The sequence below is a fragment of the Melitaea cinxia genome, chromosome 7 (genome assembly GCF_905220565.1).
Source record: "Melitaea cinxia chromosome 7, ilMelCinx1.1, whole genome shotgun sequence".
In the NCBI taxonomy this organism is placed as follows: domain Eukaryota; kingdom Metazoa; phylum Arthropoda; class Insecta; order Lepidoptera; family Nymphalidae; genus Melitaea; species Melitaea cinxia.
Genome location: NC_059400.1, coordinates 15,059,101 through 15,080,915, shown reverse-complemented (window position 1 = coordinate 15,080,915; position 21,815 = coordinate 15,059,101). Strand labels below are relative to the sequence as shown.

The 21,815-nt window shown below is 33.2% G+C and overlaps 1 protein-coding gene across 4 annotated transcripts in view; it reads left to right on the top strand.

The window, feature by feature from the left end:
* Positions 1-20,909, top strand: part of LOC123655408 — a 30,476-nt gene extending 9,567 nt beyond the window's left edge. The window contains exons 2-30 of one of the 4 annotated variants that reach the window (XM_045591222.1): positions 1,418-1,600; positions 2,140-2,280; positions 2,505-2,537; positions 3,709-3,891; positions 4,135-4,278; positions 5,048-5,230; positions 5,315-5,446; positions 5,862-6,176; positions 6,345-6,659; positions 7,115-7,429; positions 7,841-8,029; positions 8,110-8,250; positions 8,321-8,641; positions 8,801-8,983; positions 9,789-9,839; positions 10,052-10,987; positions 11,297-11,530; positions 12,642-12,773; positions 12,850-13,173; positions 15,134-15,322; positions 16,101-16,238; positions 16,491-16,589; positions 17,252-17,566; positions 18,208-18,364; positions 18,459-18,625; positions 18,759-19,085; positions 19,193-19,372; positions 19,472-19,550; positions 20,140-20,909. In XM_045591222.1, coding sequence (XP_045447178.1) covers positions 1,418-1,600; positions 2,140-2,280; positions 2,505-2,537; positions 3,709-3,891; positions 4,135-4,278; positions 5,048-5,230; positions 5,315-5,446; positions 5,862-6,176; positions 6,345-6,659; positions 7,115-7,429; positions 7,841-8,029; positions 8,110-8,250; positions 8,321-8,641; positions 8,801-8,983; positions 9,789-9,839; positions 10,052-10,987; positions 11,297-11,530; positions 12,642-12,773; positions 12,850-13,173; positions 15,134-15,322; positions 16,101-16,238; positions 16,491-16,589; positions 17,252-17,566; positions 18,208-18,364; positions 18,459-18,625; positions 18,759-19,085; positions 19,193-19,372; positions 19,472-19,550; positions 20,140-20,173 — 6,140 coding nt within the window. In that variant the 3' untranslated portion in view covers positions 20,174-20,909. Of the gene's footprint in view, positions 1-1,417; positions 1,601-2,139; positions 2,281-2,504; positions 2,538-3,708; positions 3,892-4,134; positions 4,279-5,047; positions 5,231-5,314; positions 5,447-5,861; positions 6,177-6,344; positions 6,660-7,114; positions 7,430-7,840; positions 8,030-8,109; positions 8,251-8,320; positions 8,642-8,800; positions 8,984-9,788; positions 9,840-10,051; positions 10,988-11,296; positions 11,531-12,641; positions 12,774-12,849; positions 13,174-15,133; positions 15,323-16,100; positions 16,239-16,490; positions 16,590-17,251; positions 17,567-18,207; positions 18,365-18,458; positions 18,626-18,758; positions 19,086-19,192; positions 19,373-19,471 lie in introns of all 4 variants that reach the window. The other 3 variants (XM_045591223.1, XM_045591224.1, XM_045591225.1) reach the window with 3 other exon arrangements.
* Positions 20,910-21,815: the final 906 nt, after the last annotated feature.

Below are 21,815 nucleotides of genomic sequence, written 5' to 3'. Positions count from 1 at the left end.
AACCGATAGCGGGATTACCATCCAACTGCTGGCTTTGAAATACACAGGCCGAAGACAGGCAGCAGCGTCTTCGGTGCGACAAAGACAAGCCCTGCGGTCACCCACCCGCCTGCCCAGCGTAGTGACTATGGGCAAAACCCATGAGTTCAAGCCATTTTTGGCGTGAACTTGTGGAGGCCTATGTCCAGTAGTAAACTGCGAAAGGCTGCTGTGATGATGACGATGATGGCCATTAAATAATTGGGAAAGGTACGTGTGAAATATGGCCATGGAAATTCGTCCTCTTCCCTCCCTTTATTTATATGTTTATGAGTTTATTTTCTCTCTCTGTCGCTTAAAATATCATTGAAGTCTACTAAACTGTAGATAGAGGTCAGTGTTATTTCAGAAGTTATAAAGGTTCCAAAACATAATAAGTGAATAGATTTGTTTCACTTACAGTTTACAATGTAATTTTTATTTTATTTAATGATAATGCTCATTAATCTTGTTTTTTATTGAAAGTTACCGTTTTTCATTAAATAGGATAAAAGTCGTATGTCAAGAAATAAACAATATAGTATCAAAAATATATTTAAAATAGAAATAATTGATATGAATTCCTCTTTTAATAATTATTTACTTCGTCTTTATTTTTTTTAAATGTATGTAAGAAAATAAAGACGACATCCGACTTCCAAAAAAGGAGGAGGTTCTCAATTCAACTGTATTTTTTTAATTAATTTTTTTCATTTTTTATGTATGTTACTTTAGAACTATTGACTGGGTGGACCGATTTCGACAAAAAAAAAATTAATCGAAAAGTGGCGTGTGTATCATTTGGTCCCATTTAAATGTATTTGAGATCTAACAACTACTTTTCGTGTTATATCTAATAATGCGTTTTTACTTGACTATTTTTTCGTCGACCTACGTTGTATTATACCGCATAACTTTGTACTGGGTGTACCGATTTTGATGATTTTTAATTTAATCGAAAGCTGATGTTTATCACATTTAAATTTCATTGAAATCTGGTAACAACTTTTTGAGTCATCTTTGATGACGCGTATTTACTTGACTATTTTTTCGTTTACCTACGTTGTATTATTTGTCGATGTAATTGAAGTTGTTTTTTTTTTGTTTACAAGCAAACACAATTATACTTAATATAATATTTATTTATTTAAAACCATTTTTAATAATCATTACCATCTATTTTATTTTAATTATAATCTATTTGAATACTTTTGTTCGCAATAATCAAAAACCTTTACCATTTCAATAGTGAAGAGCATAATATAAAAGGATATTACTCAAAATTCATTTTGAAATATACTTTTTCCCATAAAAGAAAGTTTTAAGTGAGATACAGTAAAAATTAATTAAGCACTAAATAACATTAATAAGTCAGAAGTAACGCTAATATTCCCAACAGATGCCAGGAGTTGTGTCACTTGCGACAAAGTTCTAGAAGAACTAGAAAAGATAGATGATGACACTGACACGTTCGGCGTCGACTTCGTTAAGATCAACGACAAGAGACTCGCCAAACAATATGGCATTACGAAATTCCCCGCCCTCACGTATTTCCGTGAGATGGAACCGATTATATACGAAGGTAAACTTATCAATATAACTGATAATAAATGTTAAAATGTACTCAATATTTGTATATATAGTTGAAATTTCACTTAATCGTCTTTGAGAATGGATATAAAAGTTTTCGACTCTGGCGTAAATTACATATAACCGAGATTGAATCTTTATTTTAAGACGAAGCTATATCGAGGAATAGCAACTGAACGAAATAAAAAATACTATTAATAACATGAATCAGTAACCTATAAAATGCTTTATCGAAATGCAGGTAGATGTGGAAACCTGATTTACTTGTATTCATATTGGTAATAAAGTGTTGATATTTTAACTATGTGTACATCTTGTGTACATACATATAAACAAATTGCAAAGATTGACACTGACGCCATAGTGGTTGAAGAAACAAATAGAAATGTCTGCGAGGTTGATCTTTTTGGCAGCTCATCAGATTTAATTAACTTACTTATATTTTAAATACCTAACGCTAACTGCTATCATTATCAAGGGAAAATGTCTATTTTTAGATTCCAGTTAATTTATATTTATATCAATTTTTAGGAGATCTCATGGACGAAGAGAGCGTCTTAGATTTCCTGACGAGCTTAGAAGCAATGGACCTTCCTGACCGGATAGAAGAAGTCAACCAAAAGATCCTGGACAAAATCATCGAAGATACTGAATACGTTGCCGTTCTTTTCTGTAGGTATCAGCATAGCTCAAAGAGGGTTTGTTTAAATGATTTAATAAGCTATTGTGGTTAAAAAAGCCATTTTTCTTAACTAACAAAAGTAAATATTATAAATACTCTCAACATAGATCTATTTAGTAGATAATTCTCTATCGCTTCCATTTATTAGTATTAAGCTAAGCTGTTTTGAAAAGGAGTACATTGTGCTGTGTGTTTGACAGTGTTTTTCACGTAGGTCCTGATCACAAAAATTGCGGCCCGATGAACAGTAAGTAAGGTTTACAGCAGGCGGTATGTTTTACATTTATGTCGTTGTGGCTGTTACTTCTAGCTTTTTAGATTAGAGTAATTCAATGATTTCGACGTGCTTTCCGCTTTCAGTGCGGCTGCAGTGGGCAATTTCAGAGACTTATTGGAAATTAGATTAAGAATTGGCGACTCAACCGGCTGAAGCAAACATTCATTAATGTTTTGGCCAATTAAATTTTTGGCTCTGATACAACATATTACAATAGCATGAATCATTTGACAAACTGTATTGATTGATATTTTGATGTTACCAATTTAATGTGATCATAGATATCATAACGTGTATCTTTCACGTGCTGTGTACAAACATTGATTTTTATGAGTTAAGATCAATAGTTTTGTATAACATCTGGCAAGTCCAGTTGTCTAGTGTAAGGAAGACTAGAATCAAAAACGCGTTTGCATTATCGGAGCGTGCGGCGATCTATTTCGGATGTTCTATTTATGTCTTGCCAGCAAGCTCGGATTGACGGACCGACGTGTCACGAACAAGACATCGGTTACATTATCTGCTCCTAACGACCATAAACTATTAACTTGATACATAAATATATATTAATAGTCATATAGAAAACTATCTGAATTATATAGAGTGCATAGTATATTGACCTTGACCCAAATAAAATTCTAATTAAATTAATTTCTAACTAAATTTTACAAAACAATATTGAATAAGAAGTTATTCGAGTTATAATTTAAACTAACCAAAAAATATATATATCTATTTATGAATAGCAGATTAGTAACTAGATACGTCTGATTTTGGTGATCCCTAGATGGGTTTGATGTTTTATTTATTGGGGCTACCCTTATTACGTATAAACTTAGTTATCCATTCCCTGTAAAGCACAAAGGAAACTGGGAATACTCCTACTTGCTGACCAATTGAACACAAACAGTGATAACCCCCAACAAACTCTAGCACCAACACTACACTAGGCCCACTAGCCCAATCATTGCACGACACCAAACGCTTGCGACACAATACAATTAATTTTCTTTAACACACAATCACCTGAGCAATGCGCTTAACTGCACTGCTTGGATTCCTTTACAAGGCATGATTTTTTAGGCACACAAATTCAAATTACGTAAACAAAACGTTAACGATGAATACTTAAATGTTTCAGACAAACCTGAATGCAAAAAATGTGCAAAAGCTTTACAAGAGCTGGAAAATATTGATGACGAAGCTGACCAACTTGGTATTGGTTTCGTAAAGATCCATGATGAGGAACTTGCTGAAGAGTACAGTCTTGGAGAGTTGCCAAGATTGGTGTACTACAGGCATCAAATACCTGTTATCTATGAAGGTTTGTGAATCATTTTTACTGACGTTGGTTTTATAAAATTAAGCTTTACTTTATAAGATTTGTGGTAAAGCATATTTTTAATACTGTATCTTCATCATCTTTTCTCTTGGTAATATAAATTTTTATGAGCAATAATAATATACATTTTAGTATCAATATGCTTACACAAATTATGGCTTAGGTATTAAAATAAAATAATTGTAATAGTCTCAAGCGACTCACGAATAATTTTAAATTTTATAGGTGAGCTGAGCAAAGAAGAAGATGTCTTGGAATGGCTCATTGCGAACAAGTCGACTGGGGATGAAGAAGACGTGATCGAGGATGTAACAGCTAAAACACTTAACACACTTATTGGGAATGTTGATAATCTTGTTGTTTTGTTTTGTAAGTCTCTTAGTATGGTATTTAAAAATGTTTATTTGATTGCTATCTCGTTGTTTTTCTGACTTAAAAATGTAGATAAACAGTTAGTTTTTGAAGTTATACATCTTTTGGTGTGTAAGGGAAAAATGATGATAGTAAATTTTTACGATGCGCGCTCAAACCATCATAAAAATTAGCCACCCTCAAGTTAGCTAGCAAATGAAATATAGCTTCTTACGTGCGTACATTTTTTTTTATTTATTTATTTAAACTCATTTTACATTAAAAAAATTACAGTAATACACTCCAAAAATCGCAGAGATTTGTCCGGAGTGTTAAGTTTGAATACAGTTAATTTAGGCAATTAAAAATAAGGTGGGTAGTTCTACAAATCAAAATAAGTAGGTATCTTTTAATTAGATGTAAATGCCAAGGCAGGGAAGGCCATGAGAAGGCGATCGAGACGCAATACCGGTTTGTTACAAACAGTTACAGGATGTTCAGATAATATGACTTCAATTCATTTCTTAAATTTTTTGTAGTGGTTCTTTTCTTAAATGCCACATCTAATCCACTCAACAAGCGAGAGTACATAAGTACACACACACACACACTTTTTTATACATAAGATTTATTTACTAGTTAGATAATGCTAATAATTAAAAAATACGTTGGTTACTCTTAATAGACGTTATTGATATTTTGTATATTATTAAATAGAATCACAAATATCTATTTTTTTACTATCTGGAACATCAGTAACTAATACTTTTTAATGCAAATGTTACAGATGATCATGGTGATGAAGAGTCAATGACAGTCTTGGGTGAATTAGAAAAAATTGATGACGATTGCGATCGCCACGGAATTCAGTTTGTAAAAATTGACGACAAAAAGGCTGCAAAAGATTTTGGTATCGATGATATTCCCTCAATTGTCTACTTCGAAAAGCAAATCCCCAATGTTTATGACGGTAATATGATTATTTATTAATTACAATTACAAATTTCGAACGTTGTTTAAGGTTCCAAATAAACATTCCATTCATAAATTATAGGTGATCTCGAGAATGAAGAAGAAATTTTAGTCTGGCTCGTTGATCAGTTGGAAAAAGATGAAATTGAAGATGTTACCGATGAGATGCTGGATAAGCTAATAAAAGATGGAAAAACTGTGGCTGTTTTATTTTGTAAGTATAATTTGAGCATACGATTCAGCCTGTAGTATTCCACTGCTGGGAACAGGTCCTTTTCTCCGTGTAGGAGAAGGATTGGAGCTTAATCCATCACGCAGCTCAACTGTAGGTTGGTGGATATATTATGAGTAACAATCGCTATGAGATATTTATGATAACAACCGGGACCGACTGCTCAACGTGCTCTCCAAGGCACGGTGGGGAGACCCACAAGAACAGATCTAAACCGGAAATAAATATCTGTACAAATATAAATATCCATCGCGAGCGAGACTCGAAACCGCAAACCACTGGTATTTGACGCACCACTGTACCAGAGCCCTTGTTAATATTATAATTTGACTATTGAAATATATAAACATTTATTCGTATTACAATGAAACTAAATTATTGGAATGTCGTCTTTCAGATGATAACAACGATCGTAAGTCTCAGAAAGTGCTAAATGAATTGGAAAATATAGATGATGAATGTGACCAACTGGGCATTGCGTTTGTTAAAATTGATAATGACGAAGAAGCTAAAGAATACGGTATCGAAAAAGTTCCTACTTTACTTTACTTTGAAAAAGGAATTCCAACATATTATGAAGGAAATTTGGAAGAAGAGGAAAAAGTTCTTAGTTGGCTACATCACCAAACTGAAAGTGATGAGATTGAAGATATCACAGATGAAATGCTCGACCTAATTATAGACAAAATGCCTTACGTTGCTGTTTTGTTCTGTAAGTGTTTTTCATATTTTAATTATGTGGCCTTTACATTGTCCAAGGCGTTTGACAAAATGCCAGATTTTTATATTTTCGTCACACACAAAGTTACATGTATTATTTAACGTTATAAATTTAAGAACTGACATAAAAATGATATACAGTTCTTTCTATTAATTCCAGATGATAAGGATCAAAAAAAGAGTCAGAAAGTGTTGGCTGAATTAGAAAATATAGATGATGAATGCGATCAAAATGACATTGCTTTCGTTAAAATCGATGACGACAAGGAAGCAAAAGAATACGGCATTGAGAATGTTCCAACTATGGTGTTCTTCGAAAAGAGAATTCCTCATATTTACGAGGGTGATTTGATGAAAGAAGAAGAGCTCCTGGGTTGGTTATTGCACCAGAAGCGACACTGTGAAATACCCGAAGTTACTGATGAGATGATGGACAAGCTTATAGAATCTTCGAAATTTCTGGCCGTTATATTCTGTAAGTAAATATACATATTGTTTGATGTTAAGGACTGACTTTATTTTGTAAATGAGTTTAATAAATTTCCATAGATTTGTATAATTACTCTTTTTTTTTTAGTAAGGATGCGCATGCTTTGCTGAGTTTATACTGTACCATATCACTTATTATTTATTTTTGAAGTTTACACGTTACGAAATGAAATAAAGTACCATTGGTTGCTACCAATGCTACTTTAATGTATTAATAAGTTTAGCTCTACGAGTTATCGCTTAAAGGGATGTTCTTTCGTTAAGGAACTTTATTTTTGTATTTGTTTTGTTATACTTACAACATTTAAAGTAAAAACAATAATCACATAACACTCAATAAAGCTACACTTTGATAACTTAATAAAAAATAAGTGTTTTTTTTAATTGATTGAAATCGTTCCTATTTTATTGCTATTTATTTGCATTATTTCCTTTTTAAAGATGATAAAGATGACAAGCAAGACATAAGGATTCTTAATGAACTAGAAAATATAGATGATGAATTAGAAAAAGAAGGGATTGTAATCGTTCGAATCGACAATGACGCTGAAGCTAAAGAATATGGCATCGACCATCTACCTACATTAGTTTACTTTGAAGATAATATACCTGCTGTTTACGAAGGCGATCTTTTAAATGAGGATGAAGTCTTAGAGTGGCTTATTGAACAAAAAAACAGCGCCACTATAGAAGAAGTTACTGATGAAATTTTGACAGATCTTATCGAAGAACATGAGTACGTGGTAGTGTACTTCAGTAAGTGTTTCGATATTATTTTTGAATTGTTCAGTTCTATTTTAACCTGCCTTATTTTGATTATCCGTTCCCGTGGTAGTGGTTTCTATCGTACTGATCTTCGGCGTGGTCTAGGCGTTTTTGTTTGATTTGTTTTGTGTATTTTTGGACTCATGGCAAGAAATTGTTCATCCTGATTCAGGCAATGAAATATAGAACAATAAAAATAAACAGTAAAATAAATCTTGTTCAATAATAAAAATTTTGCTAAAATGTATACTAATAGTTATAGTGTAGAGTTTGCAAAATATTTCTTATATTTATCACTAACTGCACCTCGTAATATTTGTGAAATTTTTATTCCTTTAAATAAAATACAGATACATTACTTATTTCAACGCAGTAATTGCACTTATTTTTTTAATATTACAGGTGGAACTTGCGAAGAGGGTGAAGAATGTGACAATATTTTAAATGAACTAGAAAATATAGATGATGAGCTAGATGAAACAGGCATTATCTTTGTAACAACTGAAGATACGTCTTTAGCTAAAAAATATGGAATCAAAAATTTCCCAACTCTTGTCTTCTTTAGAAACAAAGAACCTCTTATTTACAAAGGTAAAATAGTTTAATACGTGTTTTTAAATTTATATGAAATATAGTTGGAAGATCAATATATGATTGAATATTTTTTTCAGGTGATATCGAGGACGAAGATGAAGTTTTAGCGTGGTTAACAGATGAAGATACCTTGGAAATTCCTGGCAAAATTGAAGAAGTAAACTCAAAAATGTTAGAAAAAATATTAGAGGAAAATGATCATATTGTTGTTTTCTTCTGTAAGTTAACTTTTTTACTAAATTCATCATTAATATATCTTTTTTTTAACATAAATATTATCCTTTTAAGATAAAGAAAATGATAAAAAATCACAGAAAATATTAAGCGAATTAGAAAACATTGATGATGAGTGTGAAGAAAAAGACATCGACTTCGTAAAAACATCCGATGAAGGAGTCGATAAGGAATATGATCTTCCTGACTTGCCAGCTCTGGCTTTCTATCGGCATAAATTTAGGACCATCTATGACGGGGACCTTATGCATGAAGAGGCAATTCTAAAATGGGTTTTAGAACTACATGATTCACAACCTGATGTCATTGAAAGTGTTGATAGAAAAACTTTAAAAGACCTTATCGATGACGTCGAACACTTAGCGGTGTTTTTCTGTAAGTATTAAAAAAATAGATTATTTAACATTAACTATAATAGGCAAATATACAGATGTAAATCCTAAAACCACTTTATATTCGGAAAGCTTCATATATTGTCATTTTAAATTTTTTTATGTATTTGTAAATATCTAAAAACGTACTACATGTTTTCAGATAGTGATAAATGTGACACCTGTGAAGAAATTTTGGAAGAGTTGGAAACAATTGATGATGACACCGACAAACACGGAATACAGTTTGTAAAATCCAAAGATGCAAAATTAGCTTCTGACATGGGTATATTTAGTTTCCCCGCTTTGGTTTACTATGAAACTGGTGTGCCGATTATGTACGATGGTAAGTCTTGTATATTTAAATTGAGATTTCTTATTCTATTTGCATTAATTTTTGCTTTTTACTTAACTGTAAATGTGTTACTACTACACAAAGTGATAAGGGTTTTCTTAAAGGTTTGTAGTTTTTTTTTTATGTCACTAGGTCGGCAAACAAGTGTACGGCTCACCTGATGGTAAGCGATTACCGTAGCTTATAGACGCCTGCAACACCAGAAGCATCGCAAGCGCGTTACCGACCCAATCCCCAATCCCCCCAGGAGCTTTGGTCACCTTGCTCACCAACAAGAACACAATACTGCTTGAAAACAGTATTATTTTGCTGTGATCTTCTGTAAGGTCGAGGAACTACCCCAGTCCGGCTGCTCCATATTTTGAGCAGGAAATTCCTGCTGTGCCCTACCTTTCTTAAAAGTTACCCTTAGTTTTTGTCGTCACTCTACTATACTGTAAGATGGCAGATAATATAAATTCCCTTTATTTTATTAGAAATAACAACCGGAACCGACAGATTTACGCGTTTCCACAGCTTTGAAATACCCAGGCTAAAGACAGGCAGCAGCGTCTTTGATGCAACAAAGTTAACTCTGCGGTTACTAACCCGCCTGCCCAGCGTGGTGACTATGGGAAAAATACACGAGTTCGCGCCATAATGTCGGGCGCGAACTTGTGGAGGTCTATATCCAGCAGTGGACTGCGCTAGGCTGAAGTGATGAAGTACTTGTGGAAAGAGGGTAAACAGCCTACAAAAAGAAAATGATGTAAAGATTAATCGGAGTAAATTTTTTAAATCTTTTTCCTGTTTATAGGTGACTTAAAGAACGAAAATAAGGTTCTCCAGTGGCTAGTAGATCAAAAAAGTAAGAATCCACATCCATTTAAAAAGTTTATTATGTAATATCTGTTTAAGGTCTAAGGATTTTTTGATGTATTACGAATAATGAGTTACAAAATTACGTGCATGACACCATTCTTGACATCTCTTTAAATAAAAATGTTTTACTATACCTACGCCTTAAATGCTGGATGTTTGAGCTATGTCATTTTGCATGACAGTTACTAATGCCTGCAGGTGAAGATAGCCACCGACCAAAAAAAAAAGTTAATCCTAAATCAAAGGCCAATGCAGATGTTGATAAAAGAAAGGGGTTTCTACGGAGTGGGAGCACCAAAGAATCATCTAAAGAAAAACAAAAAATAACTGAATGGAAGAAATCAGGAAATATAAAGGTAGCATATTCGAGTGGACTTACTGATAAAAAAAGCCACGAAGGCAATCGTAAGAGTATAGTTGATTATGATAATAGTAACGATGATGACGACGATGACGATGATGATGATGATGACGAGGACGACGACAACGACGACGACGATGATGATGATAATGAGGATGACGATGACAGTGAAGATGTAGATGTGGGAGATGATGACAACGATGATGAAGATGATGACAATGGTGAAGATGATGACGACGATGACAGTAGTAGTCTGAAAAGTTTTATTCAACATAAACTTTCATTTTTTAGAAGTACTCCAAATAGTGAACTATCGAAACTTAAAGTACATTCTTTTAGTAAGAAGATGTCACCAAAATATGTTGACGATGACGATAGTGACAAAAACGACGATGATGACGATGACGACGATGATGACAATGAGGACGACGATGACGATGACGATGACGATGACGATGACGATAACGATGACGATGACGATGACGATGACGATGACGATGACGATGACGATGACGATGACGATGACGATGACGATGACGATGACGATGACGATGACGATGATGATGATTCTCACGATGACAATGATAAAGATGACGAAGACGAAGACGAGGAAGATACTGAAGGCGATATCGATATACGAACACATAATAAGATATATGGTTACAAAATAGCTAAAACACGTAATATATATGATAATGATGATGATGATGATGGCGAATATAAGCATGAAGACGAAGATGGTATATTCAGTAGAATAAAGAAAATATTTACAGGTAAATTAGTAACGTTGAACCCTGAGATGTGACCCTGCACGGAGGCACAGATGTACCCCAAACACATCTGCATGGTCAAGTAGGAACCCGCATGGGTCCTTTACACCAGCTGTTGCCTGCAGTCATTCGCGAACGCTTACCAAATTTAAAACGTTTTCCAATTGTTATTATTACTAACATAATATTTAGAATTAATAGTGCGCTCAAATAAACGCGAGCTAAAATTATAAACATGCACAGTATTAACGTAGTTTACCTAATATATATAGTGTTATTACGGGTATAAAAACAAATTTTTACTGACTGCAGGCGATCGCTGTTTCTACATTGGATTGGGGGCGAAACCGGCCGTCCCAAAAATGACTTACGAACCCTACCAGTGCTGTCCCACTAAAGTTCAGAGTCCAACAAAAGTAGCGAAGGCGACCCCTACCAAGGTACCTGCTAAGAAACTCGGCAAGGACAAATCAACTCCTGAAAAGCCTTCCAAGAGCAAGAATAAGGCCTTAGTGAAACCAGATAAACCGGGCAAAGGAAAAAAAGGTTTATTCGGCTCTGATAATGTTTGGTGGTGGTAAAAAGTAAATTTTAAACAAGTGACTATTATGTCACAAAACTTGGTTGTTAGTGGCGCTTGCTCGAGCAGAATCAAGGAGACACGAATGTTAAATGATATAAAATTACGGAGAATGGTTTCACCTTCAAAAGCCACTTAAATAACATCATATTATTATTAACATAACTAGCTTCTAATAACCTCGTGTCCCTTGATCCCTGCAAGCACTTACCAGGGTTGTATTTATGTACTTATTGCACATGGACTGAACATTACAATAACTAATTGATATAAAATCTGTTAGAAACATCAAAATGCGAATGCAGCCCGCTCTTCTTTTTTATATGTATATGTGTATCAAGATGTTTAGCTTTTTGTATTATCTTTAATTGAGAACTTGTGGAGACTAAATATTGGAATGTCAAGTGATGTTGTCAACAGATGTAAAAAATTTTTTTTGAATGTTAATCAATTCCAATATTTAGAAATTATTCAAAGAAAAACAACAACACAGGGCATTTTAATTATAACTTATTTTGTTATGCCACCTTGAAAGACTTATTGTTGTAAGGATTTCATGTTCATATAGTTTTCTAGTCTTCATGGAATCTCATTATTTTGTAAAATAATTAGTAAATTTATATCTAGTGTATACAGTACTTGTTTCTACTGATTTCTTGAATATTAATTAAATATTAAAAACCAAACGCAATGCCAGTATTGCAAATGCGATATCCAATAAGACGAATAGATAATTTCGGTATTAAATCTGGCGTTGCACATCCATGATAATAGGTTATATTATATGGCCAAGATATCGCATGAATGTTTTGTTCTTATTTATTTGTTATGTTTAATTGTCGAATTTACGTTAATATAATTTTCGTTAATAAATACATTTTTTTCTATTATCGTATTTATTATTACTCTATTAAAATTGGAATGATGTCAGCATGGTGTTGCCGTAGTTGTTCGCGCATGCCATTTATTGGATGTTCTCTGGTGAGTTTCAAACACAAAAAATGGATGTGGTTTCTTTCATTATTTAAATTAATACAACAGGTTCTTCAATATAAAGTAACACTTAAAATATTTTAGGGAATTTATTGGATGAAACTGAAGTTCTTGATTGGATGGTCAAACAAAAAGAAGATGAGAGTATAGAAGGAATAGACAGAGATAAATTATTTAAATATATCGAAACAAAAGAATTTTTGGCTGTTGTATTTTGTGAGTATAAATATTATTTCGTTAGTATTTGATAGCTTATATAAGCTATATTGTTTATCTTAAAATTGTATTACAGATAAAGACGATGATCCTTTAAGTCCTAGAATCCTAAGGCACGTGGAACTTATCGACGATGAAGCTGCTGAATATGGCATAAAAATTGTCAAGTGTAGCGATCGCTTGATGGCAAAGAAATATGGTTTTAGAAATCCACCTGGTATTACATATTTTAGGAAGACTAAATATATTAATTATGATGGTGATATAGATGATGAGGAAGAAATACTTGACTGGCTGACAAATCCAGAAAATATGGAACTAACGGATCACATAGAAAAAGTCAACAAAAAAATGTTTCAAAAAATAAGACAGACCTCAGATTACGTTGCTGTATTCTTTTGTGAGTGCATTTATTATAAAAAAATCAATAATTTTATTTTATAATTAAATTCAGTAATAATAATTACTTATATGCAGAGCTGGGCACCGTTAATCAAATGGTTAGCTTCGTTAATCGCTATTCCGCTAATACAAAAATTAGTTTCGTTAAACGTTAAAACGCTACATTTTAGAAGATTTAACGCAAGTTAAAGTTAATGCTGTGTGGCTACGGCACTAAAGAATTTAGCCACCCCCTCTCTTCCCGTGGGTGTCGTAAGAGGCGACTAAGGGATAACAAGGTTCCACAACCACCTTGGAACTTAAGAAGCCGACCGATGGCGGGATAACCATCCAACTGCTGGCTTTGAAATACACAGGCCGAAGACGGGCAGCAGCGTCTTCGGTGCGACAAAGCCAGTACTGCGGTCACCAACCCGCCTGCCCAGCGTGGTGACTATGGGCAAAACACATGAGTTCACGTTATTTTTGGCGTAAACTTGTGGAGGCCTATGTCCAGCAGTGGACTATATAGGCTGTAATGATGAAAGTTAATCGTTAATCGTTAACATATGACTAAAAAAGCATTATATTAATTGCTGATTATTTAATACCGATAAAGAATGAAGTATAAAAGCAAATTTTTTAATTTGCTTAATGGAAGTTCTCCCTAGTATGTTAAATATTATTGTAAGCTCTAGTTAAAGAAATAAACTTTATTTTATTTTTTATTCATTAATTATTTTTATAAAACAATAAAATACAGAATGCAAATTTAATTAAATCAATTGATTAATTTAACTAAATTTGCATTCTGTATTTGCAGTTGAACGTTTTTTTTCAACTAAATTTAGCTGTCCGGCACTATGTGCATGTTCCCTTTCATGAACATCAACATATTAAAATTTTTATCAGAAAGAGATGCTCTTTTCGGTGCTAAAATATCTTTTCCCGTTGAAAAAAGACGTTCAACTGCTGCGCTTGAAGGTATTTCCGTGTTATATTTGATAAAAAGATTAATCAAAATCTGGTCTCCAAAGAATGCAGCGTCGTCAAGTGAGTCCTTGGATGGTGTATCTAGCCACATTTTGACTATGCTTTGAGCTTTTGTCTTCAAAGAGTTCTGCCTCGTTGGCCTTTCCTTGCACTGGGTAGTTACCGACTTAATAAAGTCTTCCTCGTTATCACTACTCCCTCCATTATTTCCTCCGCCACTAACACTGTCCTTGGAGTTTTTCTAAAAATTATTCAGAAAAATAAACAATTATTCCATACAAAATTCCGCCTTACAGAGCAGTTTCTTGGCGGATTAATTCAGAAAAAAAAAATTACCTGCACTTCTTGTCGTAAAGCCTCTTCTACTTTACTTTTCATGGATTTTTTTACGGCATTCACCCTACCGCTGTCGTAAGTTTCAAGCCAAATTAACCTAAACTTTGGGTGAAACCCAGCAGCAAGTTGGCAATGCTCGTCATTGTGCAGTGGGGCAAACCTTTTTTCAGTGCCATTGATTAAGGCATTGGCTAAGGCTGTGCAGTGTATAAGCCCCTTGGTCTTGATGTGTTTTAATTTAAGAATTGTTGCTGCTATTGTCGGCAGTAGCGACCCGAGATAGGCTTGGGCTTCTCCTTGGATTCGATCCAGGGCATACAGTGCAGTTTTCCCGCTCGCACGCGCCACACCTAAGCTATATTTGTTTCACTCACACCGCGGCACGCGCTCCGCGCTGCAAGTGCCGGCGCGCTCGACCAAACTTGTCGAATCCTGTTTTTCCCGCCGCGCGCGGTGCGTACTTCCATTGGGTTAACTGTTAACGGGTCCGTTAACCATTTTATAAGTTAGCTTAAAAGTTAATCCGTTACTCGAAGTGTTAACTTCGTTAATTAACTGTTAACGGATTAACGAGTTAATGCCCAGCTCTGCTTATATGGGTATAAAATAGTCCTTAAATTCCATCCATATTCCATTGTCCCATGTTTTAGACAGTAATGACTGCAAACAATGTCCTAAAGTACTGGCCGAAATTGAGCACATAGATGACGATGCTGACGCTGCTGGTATAAACTTTGTGAAAATAGATGACCGGCAGATGGCAAAAGAGTTTGGAGTCTTTGCATTACCAGCCGTATTGTTCTTTAAATTGGGTTCTAAAGATCCAGTTATATATGCAGGTAACATTATCAAATAAGCTATAAATAAATAAATTAATAAAAATTACGTGGTGTCATAGGACACCAGGTAGGAACGAAGTTCCTTCGGATAGTATTAAAGCAACACAATTTGAAAAAAAAAATGTTGAATTTTATATATATTTTCTAGTTCTTGATTTTTTTTTAATTTTGTTGATTGGTTTCTATTAAGTACATAAAAGTATTTAGTATTTTAGAAAATAACAAATACCGTAAAATAAAATAAATCAAACAAAATAATAATAAGAATAATTCAAACTATTAAGTGAAATAAAAAAACATGTGCCTTTATTTATTTACGTCGACAGTATAAAATTACATAAATAATTTTAAAAAAGTTAACTAGTAATATTTTAGTTTTACAAACGTCATATTATGCAATCGTGTGATTGATATTACGTTACTTCCGTTATAAATTTTTCTTACAGTTTTAGTCTCACATTTTTCTCACTTCAGTCGCCCAGCCAAATGTCAAGCCTGCCGTAAGGAACTTCGTTCCAATATTTACAACATACACACACGGTCATCTGTTCCTAAAGTAGCAACTTAACTGCTTGTGTTATAGGCAACAGCCGACTGGTATAGCTATATTTTTTTTTGATAAATAAACATATATATATTACACCCAGTCTCAGGGTGAGAATCGAACCCACAACCCTCGGATCAAAAAGCAGGGTCACTACAAACTGCGCCAACGGGCTACCTATTTTAATTACAAATTTATATACTCGTACATTAATTTAACTATGAATAAACACAGGTGATATGTACGACGGACAACAATTACTGAACTGGCTATTGACCCAGAAAGACCCTGCAGGTGATGTCATAGAAGCACTGGAAGGACAAGAATTGTTGGACTTAATAGAAGATTCTGCATCATTAGCTGTATACTTCTGTACGTTCCTATGTTTTTGAAAAATAATTTTCTAAAACATAATCCAAACATAACATTTAAAAAATGAATATGTAATATATACTAAAGCATTGAAACAATAATAAAAAATATTTCTTATAATTCTAATTTATTGTAACCAATAACAATTTTTAATAAATTTTCTAATTACAAATAATAAATAATCGAATAACAAGGTAATGATTTACGCTAGAATATTTCGAGAATAAAATAACAAATCTTACTTTTTATTAGGGAATAGAACATTGTGCGAATTGTGCAATGCGAAAGCAACGAAAAAGCTGAAAAAGAGTATTAGAGAACACGATGAAGAGGAAGGGCAAGAGATAGACGGTACCCTCTACCCCTTGAAACAAAAGAATTTGTCTGATCTTGAATTTATCGTCCTGTTACGATAGCATTTTCCTATTTTGCATGTAGCATGTTCGTCACACTATAGTTATAAACGCACTCGTCCTTTTGTATCTCATACACTATAGATTTTGTTGTCCATTTAATAGTTTTCCAATATCCACTAGATATACCAGGTTATATATTTTCGATGACATCATGCTTAAATTAAAGCTATGTACGATGGGAACTTTTAGTTTAAAAGTATCACAGAAATTTCTTAGCTATACGTAATTGCAAATTCCTCAGAATGTATCCAAATATTCCTGCATCTTATCTTTTTGTTATTTTGTTTTATTTCAAAGTTAAAGTTGTAATATTTAGATTTGAAAATTATAGACAAATTTTATTTATGCTCCTTGGGTCTAGCGATATTTACGAATTTAGTTAACAACGAACCCATCATTTTTAACTTTAATGCAATACCACGAAATTCGGAATTTTGACATTACCTAAAGATTTATCTTACATAATATTTGAACAGTGAAGGAGATATTAAACCTTACTTCGACGCTTAGTTAATGTGATTTTGAAATTTAAACATTCCTTTATATTTTATACGGATCTATTTACAAATATATTTTTAATTTGAAATTTCATTTTAGATTCCCTTGACTGTGAGCAATGCACCGGAATTTTGGAAGAGCTCGAAAATATCGACGATGACTGTGATAGACATGGAATTAAATTTGTTAAGACTCAAGATTATTCAATTGCAGAATCTTACGGTGTCACAGATTTTCCTGTTTTAGTTTACTTTGAAAACAATGTACCTAATGTATATGAAGACTCTTTAGCTGAAGAAGAAGAAGTTCTCCAGTGGTTAATAACCCAGAAAACGGAAGACCGCATTGAACTTATAACAAGAGTAATGTTAGAAAAAATGGTGGAAGAGACCCAATATCTAGCAGTATATTTTTGTAAGTATATTTTAATGTACCTAGTAATTAATAGGACTGACAATTTATAAACTCCCTTAGAAACTGAATTTTGGATTTTTTTTGAACTAACCGATTAAGCTAAATTAGAATAATTGAGGTATCTGTTGGGACATTGAGCACACACACACAGCGCAGCACCCCATCTAAAGAGTTTTGCATAGCTTTCATCTAGAGGGTTAATGTCCAGCAGTAGACAACTATCGACAATTAAAGGTGAAATTCAACAAAGATGTAAAATGTGTGTCTGCTCTGTGGTTACGGCAGTAAAGAATATAGCCACTCCCTCTCTCCTCTTGGGTATCGTAAGAGACGACTAAGGGATAACACAGTTCCACTACCACCGTAGAACTTCGAAATCCGACCGATGGCGGGATACCATCTAATTGCTGGCTTCCAAATACACAAGTCACAGACGGGCAGCAGCGTCTTCGGTGTGACAAAGCCAGCCCTGCGGTTACAAACCTGCCTGCCCAGCGTGGTGACTATGGGAAAAACACATGAGTTCACGCCATTTTTGGCGCGAACTTGTGGAGGCCTATGTCCAGCAGTGGACTGCAATAGGCTGATGTGTGTTTGTGAGTGTAAAATGTGTTTCAAAAGTGATTGATAATTTGTTTTAGATAAGTTGAACTGCCACATTTGTGATCATATACTTGAAGAATTGGAAAAGATTGATGACGAATGTGATGTTTATGGTATTCATATGGTTAAAATTCAAGACCCACAACTAGCGAAGAGATATTCTATAAAGACTTTCCCGGCAATGGTTTACTTTAGGTAAGACAAAGTGTAGTTCATATTTTGATATTTACATAAATTTAAATAACAGAAATGATTTTGTAATAAAGTTTGATTTATATCTGTTTTACAGAAATGGAAACCCACTTTTATTCGAAGGTGACTTGCAAAATGAAGAATCTATCCTAGAATGGCTAATTGATGATGATAATCGTGAATTAGCTGATGAAATTGAGTCAGTCAACGATCGAATGCTTGACAGACTTCTTTTTGAATCACATTTGCTTGCAGTATTTTTCTGTACGTATTCACATTAAGTAACTCATCTAATTTACAAAGCTACTTAGAAGCTAAAAGAACGTTTGGAGTATATAAGTAATTAAAATATGCCACATAGTGTACACTTTCAAAATGCAGGTTTTTTGTGTTTTAGATGACGAAGAAGATTGTCCAGAATGTCAAGATATTCTTGAATCTCTCGAACAGATTGATGGAGAAGTTGATCAATTCGGAATTGACTTTGTTAAAATATCGAGTCATGAAGCGGCTGCTAAATATAATATTGTTAATATACCTTCCCTTGTTTATTTCCGCAAACGAACACCGATGTTCTATGACGGTGACCTACATCAGGTAGATAGAGTTCTTCAATGGTTGACGTCTCAAGAAGTTTTCGAATTGAAAAATGAAATAGAGGAAGTTAACCGAAAAATGTTAGATAAATTATTAGAAGAAAACGAGTTTCTTGCTGTTTATTTCTGTAAGTTTTTTTTCGTAGTTTAAATATCAAAATAAATAATAATTCAATAATTATGTAAATATTAGTAATACTGAAACATATTAAATTCATTTACCATATTCTTTTAGATGAAAATACAGCAGAAAGTCGTATAGTGTTAGACAAGTTGGAAAATATCGATAGTGAAACTGATAATTTGGACATAACGTTTGTTAAAATGCATGACCCAAGATATGCCCGCAAGTGGGGTGTAACTAGACTACCGGCTATCGTTTACTTTAGGAAACGATTTCCGAGTATATACCGAGGTAATAAAATACAATGCATGTTATAATAATCATAATTTCATTATGATTCATAATGAAAAAGATATGAGAAGAAGTACAAATATTTATCGCATATTTCAGGTGATGTTATGGAAGAGAATGAGGTTTTGGAATGGCTGCGCAAGAATAGATTTAGGCAGCCAGAGCTGAATATATTCATGTATGGTTTGATAGCTCTTTCAATAGCGTTCGTTGTTTACACAGCGTTTTTACTTCAATGCTTTAAGCCCATCACGACACAAGCGACGCTGCATCCCAAGCAAGCGTGATATTTTTATTAACAGGTTTTAATACCTAAAAGTTTTGACCGTTATCTTATGGTCGCGAAGTATCTTTAACATCAAGAAATATAAAAGAATTTATTCCAGTATTCTAATTTAAATATAGCACCGTTGTTTTAAAGATGTAGGAATCGATTAAGTCCGGTGACTTTAAAAAAATATGGATGTGTTTATCTAATTCCCTTACACAAACTGTTCTCAACCAATATTTTAAGAATTCTTAGCTTTTGGTACGTCGAAATAAATATTCAGACTAACAATAATATGGGATCAAACTTTATTTTATGTTGATAGATTTTAGAATGAAATGGTTTGTTACTTAATTTCGACATTTTTATTTATAGAGGGGAATATTTTAAAATAAGAACAATGTAGTTGTTAAATAAATGCCAGTTACCAAAATAAAATATGCGATATATATATTGTAAATTATGATACAATTATCTACATTTTCTGCCTTCTTTACAGGAAAAAAAAAATACGGCATTTTAATTTCATTTAAGACTGTATAATACTTTTCGTTTGGTTACGACTCGTTCGTTGGTGTGTTACAATCCTTATTATTTATGCATGCGGTTTTACTATTTTAATGTTGTAATTATTTATTCATTGAAAGACAGAATTAAAATTTGTTCTTATTACAAATTTAACTACCAGAGGATATAATTATGTTCTATAAGTATCTTTAAATATTTTGTCGTCTGTTTATACATTTATTGTGATTTTCCTTGCGCTAAACTTTCTTATTAACAAATTCCAGGCTTATGCCTTTATTGTTGATGTTTTAAAAGTATATCGTTGTTATTAATATTTTTTTATTTTTATTTTTTTAAAGCTGGTATCTTTTTTTAAACAATTTAGGTTACTGTTTCTAAATTTAAAAATAACCTAACCATTTATTCTTTGCCATTCCCGTTCGAATTTATTCGATATCGAGTTTTTGTTCAGTTACGTGTAGTAATAGATTTGTCACTTATTTTTTACTAAAAGATAAATAGGGGAAATATTTAATCTACGTCATCAACGAGAACGATCGAATAATATTATAAATTATTTTTATGAACACAGGTTATGTATTATAGATACCTATTTTCAGTGACAGCGAGGGCTGTTATTACCGATTGTAACGACAATGTTATGCTCAAAAGAGTAACGCGCGCAGCGGTGTAGGCGTGTGAAATTACTTGTATTAACTTGTACATAAAATGTAAATATTAAAAATAAAAATAGTAAAATTATGGTTTCGTTTAATTGTCCTACTATTATTGATTACAACTTGAATGAATATAATTGTGTTTGCAGGCAGGTAATACAACGTAGGTAGACAAAAAAAATGTCAAGTAAATACGCATTATCAAAGATTATTACAAAAGTTGTTATCAGATCTCGATGAAATCTAAATAAGACCACATGATAAACATCAGCTTTCGATTAGATTAAAAATCATCAAAATCGGTACAGCCAGTAAAAAGTTATGCGGATTTTCGAGAGTTTCCCTCGATTTCTCTGGGATCCCTTCATCAGATCCTGGTTTCCTTATCATGGTACCAAACTAGGGATATCTCCTTTCTAAAGAAAAAGGATTATCGAAATCGGTCCATAAACGTCGGAGTTATCCCCGAACATACATAAAAAAACATATATACGGTCGAATTGAGTAACCTCCTCCTTTTTTTGAAGTCGGTTAAAAACAAGATTCCTTTATTCATAAAAGTTTCGTATTGGCTCTACCCAGTGAACATAATTATGACCTATAAGACTGTGTGACTTCATATTGACATAAAACTACTACTGTATGATATCATTACATGACTCACATATTATATACTGCGTATATAATATTTTCATCAAATTGTGACGTCACACACAAGTCGTTGTTTTACGCGCAGCTTACGTACCAGGTCTATTGTTCTATTAATTTATTCAAGTCTTTCATTTGTGTAAAATTTAGATTGCAAATGTTCAATGAGAAACAAAGTTTCGGTGAACCCACAAATTTATTTATTTATTTATTTTATTCAGTTATTTATTTATTAAGTTTTGCTAACAGTTGTCACCTACATTTATGATACATCAATTTTTTAATTTTATTAAAGATTAGCATCCCGCCCCGGCTTCCGGCCGGCTTTAACAAATTGCAAAAT